The sequence below is a fragment of the Gavialis gangeticus genome, unplaced genomic scaffold, assembly GCF_001723915.1.
Source record: "Gavialis gangeticus isolate Ggan-Ray unplaced genomic scaffold, GavGan_comp1, whole genome shotgun sequence".
In the NCBI taxonomy this organism is placed as follows: Eukaryota; Metazoa; Chordata; order Crocodylia; family Gavialidae; genus Gavialis; species Gavialis gangeticus.
In genome coordinates this window covers 54,887,302-54,907,895 of record NW_017729032.1, presented here as the reverse complement: position 1 = coordinate 54,907,895, position 20,594 = coordinate 54,887,302, and the positions used below count along the sequence as shown (strand labels likewise).

At 35.9% G+C, this 20,594-nt stretch overlaps 1 protein-coding gene across 3 annotated transcripts in view; it reads left to right on the top strand.

Moving 5' to 3' along the window:
• Positions 1 to 20,092, top strand: part of DCLK1 (doublecortin like kinase 1) — a 554,864-nt gene extending 534,772 nt beyond the window's left edge. For 2 of the 3 annotated variants that reach the window (XM_019524465.1, XM_019524467.1), the window contains one exon: positions 11,876 to 20,092. In XM_019524465.1, coding sequence (XP_019380010.1) covers positions 11,876 to 12,040 — 165 coding nt within the window. In that variant the 3' untranslated portion in view covers positions 12,041 to 20,092. Of the gene's footprint in view, positions 1 to 1,585; positions 1,660 to 11,875 lie in introns of all 3 variants that reach the window. The other variant, XM_019524466.1, reaches the window with a different exon arrangement.
• The last annotated feature ends 502 nt before the right edge of the window (positions 20,093 to 20,594 follow it).

The following is a 20,594-nucleotide window of genomic DNA, read 5'->3' as shown; positions in this document are numbered from 1 at the left end:
AGTCTGTTAGTTTTGCTCTGCTTGAAGAAGAACCCGTGACTTAAACGTCACTTTATATCTATTGTGGTTTGTGGTTCTATAATTATTATTCATAAACTGGATTTCTTAGCCTGTAGTCTCCATGGTAACTAAAATGTTGTTGCAGTTCTGCTTAGAAAATTCAAAGAACGGGTCCCCTTACTAAATAATAATGTTAATTTAGTTGTGGTGTTTTAGTGCAAAGCTGCTGCTTCTATTTTTTTAAGATAAATTCTTTTGTGTAATTTATATGCAGTATACTAGGGTACCAGTAGATGGCAATAGTAGACCAGTCCAGCAAAGCTCAACAAAAATTGGAGCAGAAGTACCAGGTCTTCTTTTAAACAGGAAGTGTCCTTTAAATACATCTAAATAAAATGAAACCGGCATTGTTTTAACATACCAGAAGAAATTATTAAATCTTACATTTGAAATGTGGACATTAAGAGAAAGATACTTTTACAATTAGATGCTAAGTACAGTTTAAATTGCTGGTACCTAGAGACACGTCAAACTGCTTTTCTGAATTTAGAATTAGTAACGATCATCAGCCTTGCACCAGTATGCCACACTCTTAATGAGCACAAAATGGCCTTTTCACTTAGTAGGACAAAACACAAAAATTATGGCAGTCTCCAGTATTGAACTCGGCAAAGTGTCTTTGTTTCCCTGTTCCCAACCTCTTTCCCTAAATGTTATTTAATTCTCTGTTTAACACTATCCCAACCATCGTGCAGGGTGGAAGGTTAGAGAAAACAACCATTTTTCTTTTGCTACTATGTGCATTCCATTGCTAATGATAAGCTTAACTTAGAGCAATATATGGTGCCTAAAGTTATATCATGAGCACACACTTTACTGGGTTTTTGACATACTGTTAAGTTTATTGTCCTTTTTTTGTTTTACTTTAATTGGTGCAATTTAGTGAATATTTTACATCACAGTTTTCTACTGTTATCTTCTTGAGCATGAGATGTAACCTGAAATGATAAACAATGCTGTTCATGACTTTGAGTAGTCCTGCTCTCCAAGGGTAACATTTTTTAAATGAATTACCATGATTGATGGGGTATCAAAACCTGATTCTTTTCATCATTACACATTCCATGATTATGAAGTAGTCTAATTTAAGCCTTGTGTAGTCTGTCTGGCCTGCTCCTTGTGATGGTTGCACTGCATTTTTAAAAATTATTAAACATCTCAGTATAATTGCAAAAGATAATTTTCCATTACGGGTGTGTGCAACTTAAAAGGGCACTTCTGTCTTTGGAGGTAACAGGATATTTGTCAGACTTTTAAATGAATGCATTATGCATTAAGTAACCTATTTCTCAAATCCCAGTTCAGTTTAAATAAATTGGCTTCTAATTTAGCAAGATAGAATCTGGAGTTAGTTTCTTTTATTTCTTTACTTTTTGTCTCCAGTGCATAGATTTTGTATGTTAGATAAGTGCCTTCTGACAATGAAAACAGTAAATATGCACTAAATAAGGAACCGCTTGGTCTGGAGTCTTAATTCTTTAGCATAATGTCGATCCACTGAGTTGCCCCATTTCTCTCTGCTCAGCTGGACCACGGGTTTACCATCAAGCGATCAGGGTCTTTGGACTACTACCAACAACCAGGAATGTATTGGATAAGGTATGAGATGGTGCAGCTCCAACAGTCAGTGTTTCCATGGCAACGTGCTGGCAGTCTCCATTAACCAGTTCCTTCAGTGGATAAACATGCTTTTTGATTTGTTATCCAGTCCATATGCTGCTTTATCAGTTTCATTTTAATCTTGATTGAGATGCCACACCCCCTCATTCCCTTTCTTCACCCATTATTCACACTGACATTGCCAGCTTTCTCTTCATCGCACATGCTCAGTATCAATTTTCCTTATAGTTAAAAGGACAGTGTATATATAGAAAATCTACTGGATATGCTAAAGCATTTTTTTCCTCATACTGCTGGAGAAGGTGTCTGCTTCCTGTGTCCTTCTGTTTTAAAACACATGGAGCAGCAACAGGATCTCAGCATTTTTTTTCCTTTCTATATCAGATGTGAAACTATATACTGTCATTTTAAACCCACCCAACAATCCTTACCTTAGATTGAACAATGCATTTACATAACATAGTAATTAGAAGCTCTCCCCAGTTCAATGAAATATAATGCATTGTATGTGCTGGTAAGCTTGTGTTTTCTAACTATGCACATTTACTTTTTTGCCTTTTTATTTTCAAACTCTTTTAGTAGCTTTTTTATTTTTTTGCTGAATTGCATGAGTCTATTTCCCTACATCGTATAAGTGTAACAAGGTTATTTTTAGCTGGCATGAATGGAATGATCAAATAGTATGTTGGCCAGGATGATTGCCTTTGAGTGGGTAAAAGTAGGGATTCTGTTCTGATACCTGATGCTAGACCTATACCTCCTCAGTCAGCTTCCCTAATATTTCCATCAAATGCTTATTTGCTGGCTATTTTCCTGTTATTGCCTACAATATTTGGCCTGTGGTAGGTGGAAAGATAAAATGAGTTTTTAGTGCATTCTTTTTTCTCCCCCTACCTACAACACAAACTGTGAAAGCCTCAAGAAATGATTTTAAATTTAGTTATAAAAGCTCTACACTGTGAATCTATAAAATAATTTCATTAGCAGAACAGCAAGCATTCCAGGAATGTAGAAATCTGTGCCTACAACATTTAACTAATTGCAGGGATCAGACTACTGCAAAGTTTCCCCCAAAATGAAAAGGGATCTTTGTGTGTACCAACTCTGCCTTTGAAAAGCACGTAGATCCTAAAACAGAAATTCTGAAAAGAAACCCCACTCTTCTTCCTGGAAATACCGTTCAGGCAAAAAGTGAAATGGTAGCTCAGGTACCCCATAAAAATGCTGGTTAGGACTAATTCAAAAACACTTTTAAATATGGCTATTTAAATTTGTACTGGGATACACAGTAGAGCCTTGCTAATTTACAGTCATGACTAAGAGACCTATTACAGCTTTCATAGATTAAAAAAAAATACTTCGTTCATCCTTTGATTTTGTCAACTGACAAAACTCTGTGATGCTTCAGAATATTGTACATAAAATTTAGTAATGAACTTTAGTAAAGAAACCTCAGAACAGCGGTTGCTGTTCCTCTTTGTTGGGAAATGAGGAAAATCACCAGTCTTTCATGGAGTCTAAGCATGAGGTCTAGCAAAGTGAGGGTGAGGGATTACTCATAAATGGGTTTTTTTACTCATTCAGGAGAATGACCAATTAAGGTCAGCTTTTATCAAAGAGAGAACTAAAATTTTAATTTCTCATCTAAAAAGAAAGCAAAAATACATATTGTGTTTGATCACTGCTTTGTCTGTAAAGTGTTCCATTCTGACTAACATCACTATTTATGATGAACCTGTGTTGTTTTTTGTTGTTTTTTTTTCTTATTATTATTTTACGGAAGGACAGAATTATTGTCTTTCTTGTTGTCATGTGCGCCCAACATTAGGCAAAGTGTATCTCTAGAATATGTGATAAAACACTGAAATGTTTCTCATCTCTCTCTGGCCTTGACTCAGTTTAACTACATAGCTCAGGTTTTGAAATATATTTTACACTGGGGGTTTGGGGAAGACTCCAATTCAGCAAATAGGTAAATAAATAAACAATATAAAAAAGGCCATTTGACTAAAACACTAGTAATGGCTTCCATCAGCATACAAAATGACATATCCTTGAATAATGGGCTGGAGCAGATGGGTGATAATCTCTCTTATTCATACATAAACTGCTCTGTTTTCCAGCTGGGGGCAGTAACAACAATGTTTATAATTAGTGCTGTTCTAAACAGTGCACCCTATGTGTAAAGCCAAATTGGGAAAGTGATACTAAAAACTCCTAGGCATAAATGCTTAATTAGGAAATGCTGTAATACTTGATACCCCAGAATGAACGCCCTTATATACATGGCATCTACACAGACTGCAAATGCTCGGAAATAAATGAGGGCATTGAAAAACTATCACTCTACTGACCAAAGCTTTAACGTAAATTGTCAAACAATTTTTACTTAGCCATTGTTTACACTTTTCATAGTCATGGAAAGATAAGTAATAAAACCTATACAGGGATCATCCATTCCTTGCTATAAAATAGTTCATCCACCACAGCTCTGATAAAAGTCACTTGTGTTCACAACATATGAAAACTGATCCAAAGAAAGATTGAACACTTGTCTATTCTTTCTCTGGCAAACTATACTTTGCTTTTTTGTGTCTCTGATCATCTTCATTTTTCATCTTATATTTTCTAGCATTCTTCTCCCAAAATTATAGTGTTTTCTCTCTCACTCTTTTCCTTCCTTTAGTAAAAACACTCCACTATACCTCTAATTCCTAATTCTACTTCTGAAAGCCAACTGTGCCCATTGAGAACCTGCTGTTCTGCCACTGTGCCATAAAGAGAGCACACGTGATGTTTTAAGTCTTGCAACATTTTTTCTGAAGATATTTCCACATTGAGATGAAATTCGCTTAAAGGACAAAGTAACAGCTGCAGCAGGGCCTGGGCATAACAATTAGAAACGTATCATTTTAGTTGTTTACGTCCAAATGTAATAACAGCTTTAAAGACCTGCATGTGTAGCAGGAAATGAAGTTCTGATGTCATTGAGGACGTTATGCCTACACTGCACTTAGCACTGAGATTATAGAGCACGTAGATGTAGTCAAACAAGCTTTAGTCATCTAGATCAGGTATGAGTAACCACCTGAGTAAATGCTATGGTACCCAGACATGCTAAAGCCTGTGGCGCTGGAACTTCACTGCTGCTGGTACCAAAGCTAGCCTGGTACACCTACATGTGCTACAGACACCCCCAGTTAAAGTGTAAACACATCCCTCTCTCCTTTCCCCCAAATTATGAATGAACATTAAGATAGAAAACACCTACAGCACAATGAATAAAGCATGTGGTTTTCTTAAGCAGCCATCTGTGTTTCTCTGAGTTGCTTTTCTAAAGAGCCAGAGGCAAAACCAGTGTTTCTTTGGGTTTGGTTTTGGTTTTTAAAATTTATGTTTTATAGCAAGAGGAAAAAAAGGCATGGGGGTGCATTCTGAGGTCATTTGCATTGGCCTACAAAAATAACAAAACCAACACATTTTTGCGCCCCCTTCTAAGAATCTACCTTTGGGTCTAATTAAGTGGGGATTTAACAACTTAATAATGTCATATGAGTTTTCTGGCTTTTCTGGGTTTGAGTCAGAATATTCAAAAGCTAATGATGCCACAGTACTCCAAACACTCCCACTGGGCACGTGGCATATATGTGTGAAAGATCACTCACATTACTTACTTAAGATACTTAATGGAAGTTCATTTTGATTGCAATACTTACCATAGTTTAGCAAACGACGGCCAATGTAAGATATGTTTCTGAAGTCTGAGCACGGAAGTTGGGGTACCGCCTCTGAATTGGAACTTCCTAGACCTTAAATCCTGGAGACTACAAGTAGGAGGGGAACAGAGGGGAAAAAACCCATTCATGCCTGTTCACTCTTCCTTTCTGCATCTACTTTCTGCCAGTGGGTGTGACCTGGTAAATGGCAGTTCTTAGGTTCTTATGTTTTTAATCCTGCAGATTCACATCTGAATCTGAACATTATTTTAACATCATTTATGTTGATAAATATGTTATCAACAAACAATATTGTTGATATTGTTTAACTATTCTAGCTTTTTTGCATTGATATCAGCATAATGGTATTAAGGGTAAACCAGGACAGGTCGACTTAGAACTACTTACTTTTTGATAGTAGCATATATTACTTGCTATAGGACCACTGATATTATCTAAATTCTAAAGGAGCAAATGTGATATCAAGAAAATGTGTGGGGAAATTCATTACTGGTAAACATCCTATAAATGTAATAGCAGTGGCAATTGCATTGGGCCTCTCCACTGATTCATATGAAATTGTAGCATCCTTACAAAAGTGAATACATATAATCACTGACTCTTTAAAGCACAATGCTCACTGTAACCATTTTCTTTTAATATGAATAGCTCATTTAAAAAAAAATATTCCACACTGTTGACATGGTGCCTGATTCCCTTCTACCTTGCATCTAGCAAGTCACTGACACCTGTCCAAAATCCACAGAAAATGCTATTAAGTTAAGAAGTTGTATTTAAAATTACTGCCTTTGGAATAAAGCAGTTGGGAATCAGGACTAATGTTTACGAAATTTCCTTTCTTCATATAATGAAGCCCTTCTGCAAACTTAACCTTAGTAAACACAGACAAACATCTAAAGTCATTTAAAATCTCTTGCTGCTCTGTGACTAAGAAAACCACAGCTGATTTACAAACTATAAATAAAATTCACCCATGCAAACAACTTGGAACAAAGTTTTATCCACATGTAATTTAAACCAGCTGAGAAATCATATCCCTAAGAACTGGGGGATGTTAAAGAATAAACAGAAACTTATATATAGTATCATGAATTCAGTGGCCATAAATGTACAATACTCATCTGTTTTGTTCACCAGTGTAATACAAAACATAAGTGTTTTTTTGGCTTTCATTTTATTTAAGTGACCAGATCATGAGGTTTTATGGGGCACTGAAGCATTGGCCTTTCGCTTCTGGAGACTTAGGTTCAAATCCTCTTTGATCTCTTCAGTGTGACCATTGGCACACATGCCTAAATTACCACGTAAGTTGGCTTAATTGGTAGTCTACTCATGAGAGCCCAGTGGTAAAAGTCATATATGTTTAGCATGTCAGGATTGAGGGTGCCTTTCTAGAAGTGAAGTGCTGTGTCCAAGAAAATGGTATCTTGATCTGTGAATCAATCATATATGTATGTATGTATGTATGTGCATATATGTGTGTATGTATATATAGATGTGTGTGTGTGTGTATACACACACACACACATCTATATATACACAGACATACACACATACATACATATATGATTGATTCACAGATCAACACACCATTTTCTTGGACACAGCACTTCACTTATATATAATAATATAATATATATTACCTGAGACACCCATGGAGAACCAAATGCCAGACCTAGAAGCTACCTGGCAATGCCTCTTGATCTTCCACTACAGAACAACTACGACTGCTGCATTAATGGGCATTTTTACCATAGAGAAATCTAGCATAACACAACTCAGCATATTGAGGTCACTAACTAGATGCTTATGAAAGAATAAAAGTTACCCAGCTATGAACATTTACATATAAAAAATAATAAGAAGGGTGGAAAATGTCTGTATTTCAATAGATGTGTCAGTGTAATTCCATGTGCTAACAAAGCGTCTCCAAAATGGCAAGCAACTTGCAGATATGTCCCTGCAGAATGAAAGCAAGAGAAGGAGAGGAGAGAGTTTCTTAGATTAATGCATGAACAGCTGCATCCCCCCCAGTTCAGTCTCCTAGCTAGTATGAATAATGGATGGACTAGGAGGCAAAATGCACAATAATGTTCTTTTATTAATGAAATGAAGATATTTCTTTTGGTGGCTAGCAATAAATTAAGAGAAACAAAAACAGCCACTGTTCACATTCATAAAATGCAGTTATTTGAATCCAGTAATTACTAACCTGGCAGATCTATCATCTGCAACTAAAATATGGTCCTTCCCATTGCAAAATCCCATATAGATTTCAAGTCATCTATAGTCTGAATGTCTGTCCACAAGCACGGTGTTCAACATTTGCCAAGGGAAAAAATTGTGATTCAGGAGCTCTGCAACATCATCAGCTAGAGATCATGGAAAACATACTGCCCATGGTAAACTCTTGAAGAAATAATAAATGTACCATATTATGAGAAGATAGAAATAATGAATATAAAATAACTCTCTATTGCTTCAAAACACATACATTTATTTGGAAAAATATCTTGTTAACTATTTGGTACTGGATGTCAGGATTACCAAATACTAAGGCAAAATACATCAGCTTTTAATGAAGGATGCTTCAGAGACATCAGCACCATACTATTAAAGGCAATCCACTTATCTGGTGCTGGATAAGAAGCTCTACATATTCCCATATAGATTGTAATAGGACAGCTGCATATCTTAACTATGAACACTGCACTTTCATTTGGTTACCACTACTATCATCTAGTCCTCAAAGTTCTCACTCTCTCACCTCAAGCTGAGAAAAAAAATGTCAAAATGTGATAATGAAAATCTGGGATTTGCAGCCCTGTGAAGCATAAGTGTACTTCAGATCATCTTATTATTTATTGAAAGAGTAGCTTAAAGTTGAAATGCCCTGAAAATCCATAATGGACCAGTTCATGCACCAGTGAACCTCCCAGCTGAATAGCAGATGAAATAATAAATCTATTAAAGCAATACTGTATTCACCAAGGCATTGCATTTAAGAGTGCTCTGTCATAAAAAAAGATTGCTGATTTTTGTCACAGTTTAACCACTTTTTGGCATGTGTCTAGTAAGTGGAACAGGGGACAATAAGCAAAAATCTTACTTATAAAACATTATTTTATTTCTTCAGTATACATCCACATGTTCTCACATTCCACAAGATTTATCCATTTTCTCAAAGGAAAGAAATAGCTTTGGTCTCACTGAATGAAAAAAAAAAGTGTAGAATGTAATTTAATGAGCTTCATGGTGTTACAGAAACCAGAGGTTCAAAATATGTGACCAATACTTGGCAGAAGTGCCAGAGCTTCAGTTCAGTCCTAGAACATTAGTGAAAATGAGTGCCTTGCACTCACAGAAATGAACTCAGCAGGTACATCTACATGAGATGCTTACTGCGCATTGTCCTAATAACACTACACAGTATCATGTCATGGCAAAAACTATGCTAATAACCTACTGAGCAGTGTTATTAGGCTCATGCACAGTAAGCATCATTAAATAACTGTTTCCCGTCGCTACTGCGTAATAACTATAAGTACTGTGCATGTAGTTAGTACTTTATTAAGGAAGTACTAAACTAAATGTGCACTCTAAGGCGCATTAATGACCATGCCCCACATCTCTCAAAAATAGGCCCATGGAAAGAAACAAAAAGCATTCAGTCCATGCTGTGGTCATGAAGACATGAGAGCTGAATCTGAGAATTATATTTATGTCATATTTTCATATCCACTCTATAAGAATTCCCCACTTGTCTCTTTCTGACTTCATATCATGAGCCTTTTGGGTGGAAAAAAACCCCTTTGGAGCTCCCTCAAATAAGGAATAAAAACATATAATGCCACAAGGCTATGAATAAGGAGTGATGAGATGAAGTTCAGAAAAGTTGGGCTGACTGTTCCCAGAAATGATATATAGCAAGAATAACAGCCCAAGGAAATTGATAGAAGTCTCCTTGCTTGCGGATACTTAATGTAAGACTGAACACTAAAGATACATGTAAGAAATTAAGCCTGTATTGGCAGGGGACTGGACTAAATGATATAATGGCTTGAAAAAAAATCTCTGACTCTTTTTTTTGATTGTCTGAAACAAAAAGCACAAGTGTCTTTAGGTATATTTTAAATAAAATGGTCCCAAAGCTTCCCCTTATCAAAGACAAGTAAAACAGTCACTTGAATTTTCCATTATAAAATAAGATTTCTTTAAATACAATAAATGTCATGAGGCTTAGTTATGTGATTGCCTGAATAATTTTTGGTGTTTTTGTCCTTTTTAAAAAGAAAAGTATACACTATGTTAGATTTAAAATAAACTACCATACTTTATTCAAAAGTATGCACTCTTGTTTAGTGTAAGTCGCTGTGCATCCTAGGTTTTTTAATTATTTAAACATACATGCCACACTCTTTTACATCAGGTTGTAAAGAATAATACCAGTGAATTTTTCATTTATTAGAAGTGTTTATTCTTACCAGAATTGTTTAACTTTCTCCAAAGAGAGTATGTATTACTGCAAGATGATCTGATGTGGTTTAAACTTGAAATAAAGTCCTATTTCTTGTAAGCATAAAAATATTTTAAATGAAAATCTGTATATAATAGAATTATAATATATGCCATTCTTTTCAATTTTCACACAGAATTATATACTGTATGGAGTATATTCACTATGTGTGCAAATGATCCAAGTATTGTTCTGTTTCATATTAAAAATAAACTTAAACCCAGTTGGTTTAAGTCTGGGAAATGTACATGTTATTGAAAAAATACTAATTAGAGTCTTTGCCCAAAAGATTAGCAGTAAACAAAGAAATCTGCAGCAGACCATAAATGTTGGATTTAATAGAAATTATTTAAAATACAGAGATGAACTTCTCCAAGTTAATTATTTTTACCTTTTACACAATATAGGTTATGGATGTTCAGATAATAGTTTGCAGCCTAACTAAATCCATTTGCTATAGTAGCTTTGTTTCTGTCCATCTTTTTGTCTTTATTACATCATTTTTAAACTTTGATTATATTATTTTAGAGGCTGGATTGCTATAATGCTATCTGCAGTAGTATGATGGATTTAGTTTTCATTTTGTTCTCAAAAATACTTTAGCTATAAATGTGTCTCTGTTCTCTTATGAGGCTCACAGTATAACTGGTAAATTTTCAAGAGGAAAAATGGCCGTGTATATCCCAAGAGAAAACAATAAATCCTTTGAAGCAGAATAACCTCTTGGCTGCATTCTTTTAAATGGAGATTCTCATGGTAGGGAAAATCTTTCTAAAGCTTAAATCTATTCAGTTTCCACATTTATTTTTCCTCTCTTGCTAGCAATCAGATACTGCATGCATTTTAAGGCCTTTCCATTTGCAATCCACTTTTCTGCAGTGAAATCATGGGCCCTGTGCTAGAAAGGCATCCCTGTGTAGGAAAGCAGTCAGACACACGTTGAAATGGTTTACTGAATTAAGGCCATAATTCTGAATTTGTAGCATCATAGTAACTTGAGTGGCTACAGACCTACATCCTATATTCAAGATTATGGATAAAATCTTGGCTCCATTGAAATCAATGACAAAACTTGCATTGACCTCACTGGATCCAGGATTTCATCCTGTGAGTCCAATTCAAGATCAAGAAAATTGAGAAAACTTGACTGGAGGTGAGAACAGTCATATTAAGACATACATTTTCAACAGTAGCACAAAACATATTGGAAAACAACCAGCCAAGAAGTGTTCTCCTTTTTCCTTGAGAATAAAAGAAGCAGTTTATGTAAAATTAATCTTTACTTTGCTTGGGTTGAGTCTGACCTGCATACTGTCTTCTGGCTTGAGTGGTCAGATTCAATGGATCCTTCAACAAGCATTCATCTGTGTTCTTCTTAACAGCAGAACATCAGTTGGCTAGGCATGGGGAGGTGTTAACGAGCTGGGTTAGCTTCTTTCTGTGTTTGTTTTTCTTTCTTGTCTGACAGCTTCATCACAATCCATCTTTGTTAGACAATCTCACTGATTTGAGCATTGATGAATGTGCATCAACCTTCATTAGGTCAAATCAAACAGACAGCCCTACATTTATACCTTGCCAGATTTCTACTTGGAAACGGGTGGGAGAAGGTCAGTTGGTATTTGGCTTGAAACCTGAATCTATTAATGTATGAAATGAATAGCATCCAGAAGTTGAACATATGGCATCTATATATACGGTACTGTATATGCTTGATGATGTCACACTGCCTCTTAAGTTTTGGGAAATGCACTTTTTTAAGCATTTAGCTATGTTGTGGACAAAACCTTTCAAAACTGACTGAAACAAAACAGGTTTAATTTGGCATGAACATTTATTATCCCCAGCATTTGCAGGCCCACATACAAATGCATGGTTTTCATTAGCTTTGCATTTCACACGCAGCCTAATTTCATTTATTCTCATTTTATGCCCCTGCCAGACCACCGCTCTTGATAAGGAGAGGCAGGTTTTCCGACGAAGACGCAACCAGGATGTGAAGGAACGTTATAAGGCGCAGCAAGCTCCACCTGAACTCAACTCCGAATCGGAAGACTATTCACCAAGTTCATCCGAGACTGTTCGCTCACCTAACTCACCCTTTTAATAAAACCCTTTTACTCAAAGTCTTGGCTTTAACCCTTTGAGATCCTGAAAACCTATGTGAAATGGTTACATCCGATCTATCTAGCGCTAATGTCTGAATGATGGAACAGAAAAGGGTGTTTACGTTAATAACTTCCTAACTGACTGAAATACTCATCTCTGTTTGGATTGCAACTTGCTGCTAATATGATCCTCAAAGGGTTAAGGTGTTTCTTTCTTTCTTTCTTTCTTTCTTTTTTTTAAGATAGAAGCAATGAATGTTTTCATCAGTCAAGCTAGAACCTGCAGTATGTAATTTTAGCACATGTTAACCCTCTGAGTAAATGATCATCTTTAATCTTGACAGCTTGCATTAGGATTTTGTTTTGGCTTTTTGATTTACACGTATGTTGCTTTTATCTCTCTCTGTAGTTCTTTGCCCAGTTGTTCTAGTCAAATGCTACATTACTTAGTGGGACTTTCTTAAAAAAGCAAAACAAAAAGACACAGAGTTTGGGCAGTTTATTTTAAACTTTTATTATTCTGCCACGGAAAAGTGATTATTACTGGGGAGGGCTAGGGAGATTCTAGGCAGGAGAATGGGAAATGGATGGTGTCTGCCTCATAATTTACAGAAGATGATGGGATGGTGTCTTTAAAATTTTTGCCTCCCCATTTGTGGCTGCTAGTGGCAACGTAGTCTTGGGAAATAGATTGTCATTTATTGGTATTCAGAAGCTTTCCATTGCCCAATAGACAAGGGTATACAGAAGAGGAAGGGCAATAAACACAAGTAATTTCTCTACAGCATTGGTATTTTGAATAGGAATGCTCCTCCCAACATAATCTTATTATTATTTAGATACACATTCTTCCTCCTAGGGCGAGAGCCACTTTAAGATTGATACAAGAACATTATTGGATTAAAGGGGAGGGACTTATCCTTAAAGCTGTAGTATTTATTAATTGAGAAAAATGCATGTCATTTTAAGGTTCAAAAAGGCTTTGGGTGAAATATTGGCCTTACTGAACTCAATGGAAATTTAGCCTTTAGAGTTGAGAAATGAAAAACCACTCATCAGGAGAATTTATAGTATTTTATATTTAGCATGTTTGTGTGAGGATCACGGGTATCAGATGTGTGAAAACCTCATGTCTGTATTATAGCATTTCATTTAATCACCTCTGTAAAAAATAAAACCCTCTTTAAAAGGAAAGTCAGACATCTACAAACATTTGCTTCAGATAGGATCATTTGAATAGAAATAGTTCCATATTTGAACATAAATGGCCCTAGGTTGAGGGTGGAAATGGCACATTTCCAAAACTTTCAGAATTAAAAATAAAAGTATAAACTTTTACATTTCATGTGATTGGTGAGAGATTTTGGGCCAAAATTGAAATTTCTAGGAAAAATATTTCTATTTTGATTTCAAAATTGTCACATTCATGCATTGATCTGGTTTCCATACTCTCTCTCTCTCTCTCTCTCTCTCTGTGTGTAAGATGGTGTACATATGACTATATTCCCCAGGAGAACAGCCAAAAGCAGGCCCAGATCCTTTTGATCCTGCTAGGAAATTTTGTTAACATTTCACTGGTGGGGGTGGGGGTTTGACCTGTATATCCAACTTCTATTAATTTTGGGTTATGTTCTGCTTACACAACTCTTGTGGTAAAAAATGGGAATTCTGCATGTGGGGTCTTTTATGATCCTTTCGTCTTCTGTCCTTTTACATTCCCAAAGTACCACCCTCTGAAGTAGTTTTGTGTTATTGTTTCCAAAAATCTCCAAAGATTCACAGGAAGGCACATGTGTAAATAATGTAACTTGGGCTGGTTTCTTTCTCTGCTGTCTGTTCTTTGGATGTTTGCCCACCTCTTACTCTGTCAAACACAAATTTTTACCTATGAAAGGTTTAGGCCATTTTGAACGAGTGCATTTAACTTTTCAACAAGTGGCACAAACCAGTAGCTGATTAGAGTTCTTTGGCTCAGATCTATCCATTTGATTGCATGGGGTGACCAGTTTTCATTCACTTCCTCTTCATGGATGGGTGAAGTTACATATTATATTTGGACCATACTAAATCTGTGGAATGTTGAGCAGTGTTAAAGTAAGACCATGCTGTGAGCAGTCATACATTAAGGGTTAATAGTGTTTCCTGCCTGAACTGCTCTGACTTACCACTAGAGAGCTGGTGGTCAGGGCTAGGAGCCAGGACACCTGGGCTATATTCTTGCTTTGGGAGGGGGCTGGTGGCAATGCATCCTATGGTGCTGGAGGACTATAGATTTCTCATTCTACCTCCCTGGGGTAGACAGAAGCTACCCTAACGTGAGCTAGGTAGCACAGTCCAGAATTAATCCTTGCCTGAAGTGGCATAATGTTGAGGTGGTAAGAGGGCACATAGCACAAGTTAATAAGCTGAAACATGTCATTGTTCAAGTTTTAGTACCCTAGTATGGTATAAGTGTAACATGTAACTTCACCCTAAGGATCTGTGTATCTGGATCAGTTCAGTAATAATTTTATTGGGAGCTAGAAGCAGAATTAACATACAGATACAAGCCCCCTAAGTGGTATAACTTAGGAGGTAGTTTGGGAACTCCACCAAAGCAATGGGATGAGAAGTCAGGAGCTGCTGCACAACTAATGCGCTTTAGAACCTGAAAGGATACTGTGCCTCCCTCAGGGTGGAAGGTCTCATATAGTAACAAATCTGATCCTGCCCAACCACACCTACAGGGTCCCTATACAAAGCAGCTCCATGGCAGGTAGGTCAGAACTACAGCACTTACATTATGCTAGTGTTCTCTGCTCTGGTGGAAGCATAGTAAATCAATATTCAATGTATACTTTTTCACAGGGCCAGCTGTTGTAAATCAGTGTTGCTCCACTCCAGTCCATGGTGATTTACACCAGCTGAATATCTGGTCCAGAGTTGCAAGGTTTTTTCAGTGGGGGGTGGAGGGGAGGTTATCCAGTCTCTTCCCAAAGTTATATTACAGCTTTCCCTTTAGAATATATGCAACTCGGTGATGCAAATATAAAGACATTTATTTGGCAATAAAAAGTGTCCATTAATAACACATGCTCCTTGACTATAAGGAAAAGTTGGCTGTTTCAAAGAAAACGGTCAATGTTCATTCTTCTTAATTAGTGAGAGGAATCAGGAGGAAAGTAGGTATACAATATGCTTCATCTTATGCACGTGAAATATTATTTGAAATCCATATGGGATCTTCCCATTACCTTTGCTTTGTTTTGGAATCCAAGGTTATCATTAAAATAAGATGTTTGGCTCCTTCATCCTTACACCATCTTGTACCACTTAAAATTTATATAAAAATAATCCCAGCCTCTGAAATATCCACTCATCCCTCGTCCCTTACAAGTTTCTGATCTTTGGCTCAAGTTTTACTGACATAACTGTAAAATCTTTTCAGAGTTATTTTTAGGCCTGTTACAGAATGTGCATGAATTTGTTGCAACAGGCTCTTTTCTAGGCTTCAAGACAGGTTATATGAATATTGTTAAACTATTTTAAAAGAGAAAACACTCATGCTGGATTAAAAACTGCAAATAAATTGCTGAATTCTGCCCTTATCTATATCTTCGTAACAACACTAAATTTATGAATGTAACTGTGGCTCTTAAAATATCTAAACCTCAAAACAACAGATTAAAAGTAACAGTTCATTTCTAATGGCATAATAAAAGAGAATACAACATAGTAGTAGATTTGATATAAAACATCCCAATTTCCTTGCTTTTTCTACATTTCCTTTTTTTGGATCAGTGCAGCATATTGGTGCAAAATATTTTTTTAAATACATATTGTATATACAGCCCGCATAAAATCTGCACCTTCATTTTTTTCCTCAAATTGTGTTGCTAGCTATCTGCTGTTCTTTTGAGTCTATCTCCAGAAAAGTAACATTATGATAAATGCAGTACTCATATGTGACAGTACTATTCCCAGGATCCAATACGTCTTTATGCACTTTGAGTACTGTGTGCAGAATAAATTTAGAATTTAAGGTATCAAAGGAAAATACAAAGTGGTAATTCCTTTAGATGTAATAGTCTTAGCACTTATCTACAAATTATTAGAGGTGTACTCAGAGGGTTAACAGAAAAGCACAAGGCATGCTGATTACGTTGATGTATCCAAACTGCTTTGCTTTTTTAGCCAGTGTTTGCTGATTTTTTTTTCTCCAGAAAATCCTTGGAAATTTTCAAGTTTAAAATAATTTAAGTGTTGTTGTTCAAGAACTTTCTATAACCAATTGAATTAATTTTTAGTTGAACTTATCACAGGAATAAGATGTATCATTAATGCAGTGTAAGTCCGTAGTTATACATTTTATTAATTCCACAAGTGATTCCAGAAATCTTTTTTCTTTTTTTAAGTACTTAATATAGAGCTTACAATGGTGGCATAGGTGACTGAGACTGTCTTTCTTATTGATAAACAAACAATATTGTAATTTCAAGAGAGTCCTGAGCCAGCTTTTCAGTTTGGTAGTGTACTAGTTAGGGAAAATCTATATTATTACATGCATTGTGTAAATCATCTTTGTAGATGAGAACTGTTCATGTTAATGAACAACATTTTTTCTTGACATTGTAGCAGAAACTGTTTACTTGTTAATGAACAACCAATACATTAATTTGCTTCAGACTGTTAGAGGGGAAAGTGAGACTCCAGTCACTGACAATGTTATTGCTTTACAGTAGCCCTCATCTAATTTAAATGTGGTGCATACTACAATAAGCAAAGCCAAACCTATGAATAAACTCCTGAAAAAGCTTGGTGGCTCTTTATTCAGTGGGGTGTTCACATACAGTAATGTGTGGCAGGGATAAGGCTGGTCAAGTACTGTTGAAATGAAAGCAATAAGAGTTAAATTGCAGTCTTTTACCCTCTGAAGCATATTTCAATTTAAAAAAAGAAAGAAATAAAGAAAAATTGGCTTGGAGGGTTGCAGTGCTACCTTATGACCACAGGTCAAGTACATTAAATCACTGTTATTTGCTAGCCTATGGTACACATTAGGAAATGGCATCCCTTGTATTTAGTTTAGATTGTGGGCAGGGGGAGCTTTCCTATATTATTGCAGTGCCTGCTAGCATTGCCATGGCTAAGGTTTTGTTAGTATTTCCATTATAAACTCCTGTTCTCCAAGGTTTTTAGTTTGATCGTAAAAATTTGCTTCAGGCAGAAACTTGGCATATGATTCCTCAGCCCAGAATGAGTATTCTCCTACAATATGAGGGAAATAAGCCTGGCCATTTTGATGTTTATGCTCTCATGCTGAGCAAAACCAAACAAACAACAAGAGACAATAGCTTGAATAAAGTGCAGTTTTTATGTGGACAATTCAAAAAGTATTTTGTTTTCACGACTTTACACATAGTTGACAGCAAAAACTTTTGGGCCCTTTGAAAATCAATAAGAAAACTCAGTTATTGAGAAAGAGGCTATTTAACATGTGGAGTGATTAAAGTCCCTGAAGTAACAGCTGTGTATGTGTGTGCGCATGTGTATTCTCCCCTTCTTGTGTTCCTATCATTCCTGTTCCTATTAGGTTGAGTTACCGAGCGTATCAGATGCTAAATGTAGATTATGTTGAACTTCTCTGTAGCTTAACAAAAAGAGATGATTCAACTCTTACATTTAGGATCTACTGCAAAGAAGTTTGGGATTGTACCATTGTAGAAACAGGTATAATTAGGAAAACAGGTGGGCCATTGTCCTTTACATCAGAGATTGAGGACATTGAGACGTAAGATTTTCGGGAGCTCACAATGAGTGAGGGAAGGTTCTTTAAAAAAAGTAACATGGATAGCTCTGAAAAGTGTAAAAAGTACAAAAAAACCCCCAGTCTGCATAATGAATCCATGTGTATCACTGTTCGGGCACTAATCTGGAACAGATATAACTACAAACGGACACAATTTATGTATGTATCATACACACACATGCATTTATGCAAGGAAATAGAGCTTCAGCTCTTGTTCTAATCTGACCCTCTCTCATGAAAAATAAAGAAAAATTAATATACCTGTTTGATATTAAATGTTTGCTATTATGAATAAACCTGTTATCTATAGATGGAAAATTGCAGCTTTTAAAAGGTGCTTTATACAAATGTTTATAATTTTTTGTATTTATAATTGAACAGCCCACACTTAGTGTCTTTGAAACACAGGTTTCGGTATGATACTCCCTCAGTGACTGTGGTCAGTAGCGGATGCTTCAGAGGACAGCACAAGCAAAGAATGATAGATACAGAGTGGCAAGCCCACAATGAAGAGGTCTCGTTAGTAATGGACTCATGCCCATAAACATGAAGATTTATTTTTTCTAAGACTAATTAGCTTATACAAGGGTAAGTCAGCCTTTGGTATTAGTCTGTCTGAAACCTTTAAAGCAATTTAACTAGTGTCCGAGCAATAAATAATATGGATTACTTAGAATCTGTCAGACAACAGGTAAATGCTAGGGAGAGAAAAGAACTAAAGATGAAGGACAATGTTGACACAAGAGTACAGGGGTATAAATTGGCTGTGAATAAATCTTATTTTAGCTGGAATTTAAAAAAAAAAGGTTCTGTAATAACCCCTCAGTAGTCACGGAAGAAAATAACAGAGCTACAGTTAAAATGGAGCTTGTGTTCAGTTTATAAAAAAGATGACATGATGTGAGTACCTGTGATAGACAGGAGCTGGACTCATAAGCACAGGAAGGCTCTTCCAGTTCTATTTCCCGAAGAGGTCGTAGAGATATTTTCAAGCCTAAAAGCCCATGTATGCTTCCTTTTTAATCCGATATGGTCACCCACAGAAAACAAATACTCATAGAAATATATTCAAGCAATGTTAGATTCATTAATTGAGAAAAACTGTATTTTAAGAAGTGGCATATTTATGGTGCTGTCTGAAGTATTATAAATAGGTTAGCAAGAGAATGTACAGCAGAATTGGGGCACCACATAAGACAACAGGAGTTAAGGGTGACATGCCATCTTTAATTTGCTTTGTTGTGTTTTAGCTTAGCAGCTGATGTGACTTCCTATCAGGGGACCTCATATCAATGCAGGATTATCTACAAGTCATAAACATAATGGGGTGAGTGACAAATGAAATTTCAGGGGTTAGTCTCTCAAAGTGTGTGATAGTTTAATCTTTTTTTTCCCCTAATAAAATCCACATGAAAGAAGAGGCAAATAGCCATTTAAGATTGGTACCTGAACTTTTGGCAGTTTGGCATTGGACTGTGACTTTACTGAGCTTTAGTCTCTCCATAATGATCTTCCTATAATTGTGTATTAACCTGAAGGTGATTAGTACCAATTCTTGAAACTATTTTCTATTGAGATGTAAAAGAAAAAAATCCATTAATTGAAGGAAACTTAGAAATGCCAGGAGTTCAGTAGATTTGCTTCCAATGGGAGGGAAGGTCTTGAATAATTCCCAAAGGACAATTTATCATTTGCTCTTTATGCTGCTCTTTGGTGTGGTCTGTGAGGAAAAAAAATATTGAAACTGGTCCAAGGTTAAAGACATATCTGCTATAAGTTATTTTTTATTTTATTAAGGAATTAATAATAGCCTTTTATATTCTGCCTGAAAGAAAATTATTAAAGGATTAGTTGAGTGTGAAATTAAATAGCACTTTTCTCATGCATGCTAAAGAAGTGTCTGAGAAACTAGTTGCATTTAAACAAGTTTCGAAATGGTTTCAATTTTGTGAAGGAAAAAAAATGCAATGTTTCCTTTGAAAATACCAAACTTGGTAATTGCTACGTGGTTCAGATGACATAGATTAATCTCTAATTTTCAGGATACTGATTAAATAACTCTTAAATGATAAGTATTGATGCATAAAGCGGGAATGAGGTCAAATAGCATTTTTCAAATCCCACAGTTTATGCTAATACATGTAGATTAATATGGAATGAGATCTGATAAATTATGTTAACTTATAAGCTAAGCTTTTATGTTGTTGCTTGTTTTTATGTAAAACATTTACTTTAAAATGATAATAAAAATAGTAGAAAGCGATGCCCCGCTTTATTTAATACCTTAGATACAAGTCTCCACTTCTAATGAGTTCATGTTCTGGTGACAGAGTAATATTAGAGTAACATTTCAATTCACAATCAACACAATCAAGCCACTAAGGAGTTATATCCAGTTGCATTCCTAGGGGATTGTGCACCAGGCTTTAAAAATTAGTCATACAACCACATCTTAGTTTTCCCACATAAACCTCTGCACTAAAGTGAGTCTTGATGAACATGATTTAAAAAAAAAAACTATTCAAAAAATTCCCACTTCACATATTTAATTTTCCAGCCAAGGAGGTTAGTATGGATAAGCACATGGAAATCAAATATACCTGTGGCTTGACAGTCCTTATATTTGGTGGCCTTCATCTGCAGACACACTAATTCTCAGGAGAAATGTGAATACTGTTTTACAGCAGAACCTTGTTAAACCCTGCTAATGACTGGGAGATTCCCTCTGAATGCCTGGATTTGGGGAATAGCAGGTGAATGAAGAA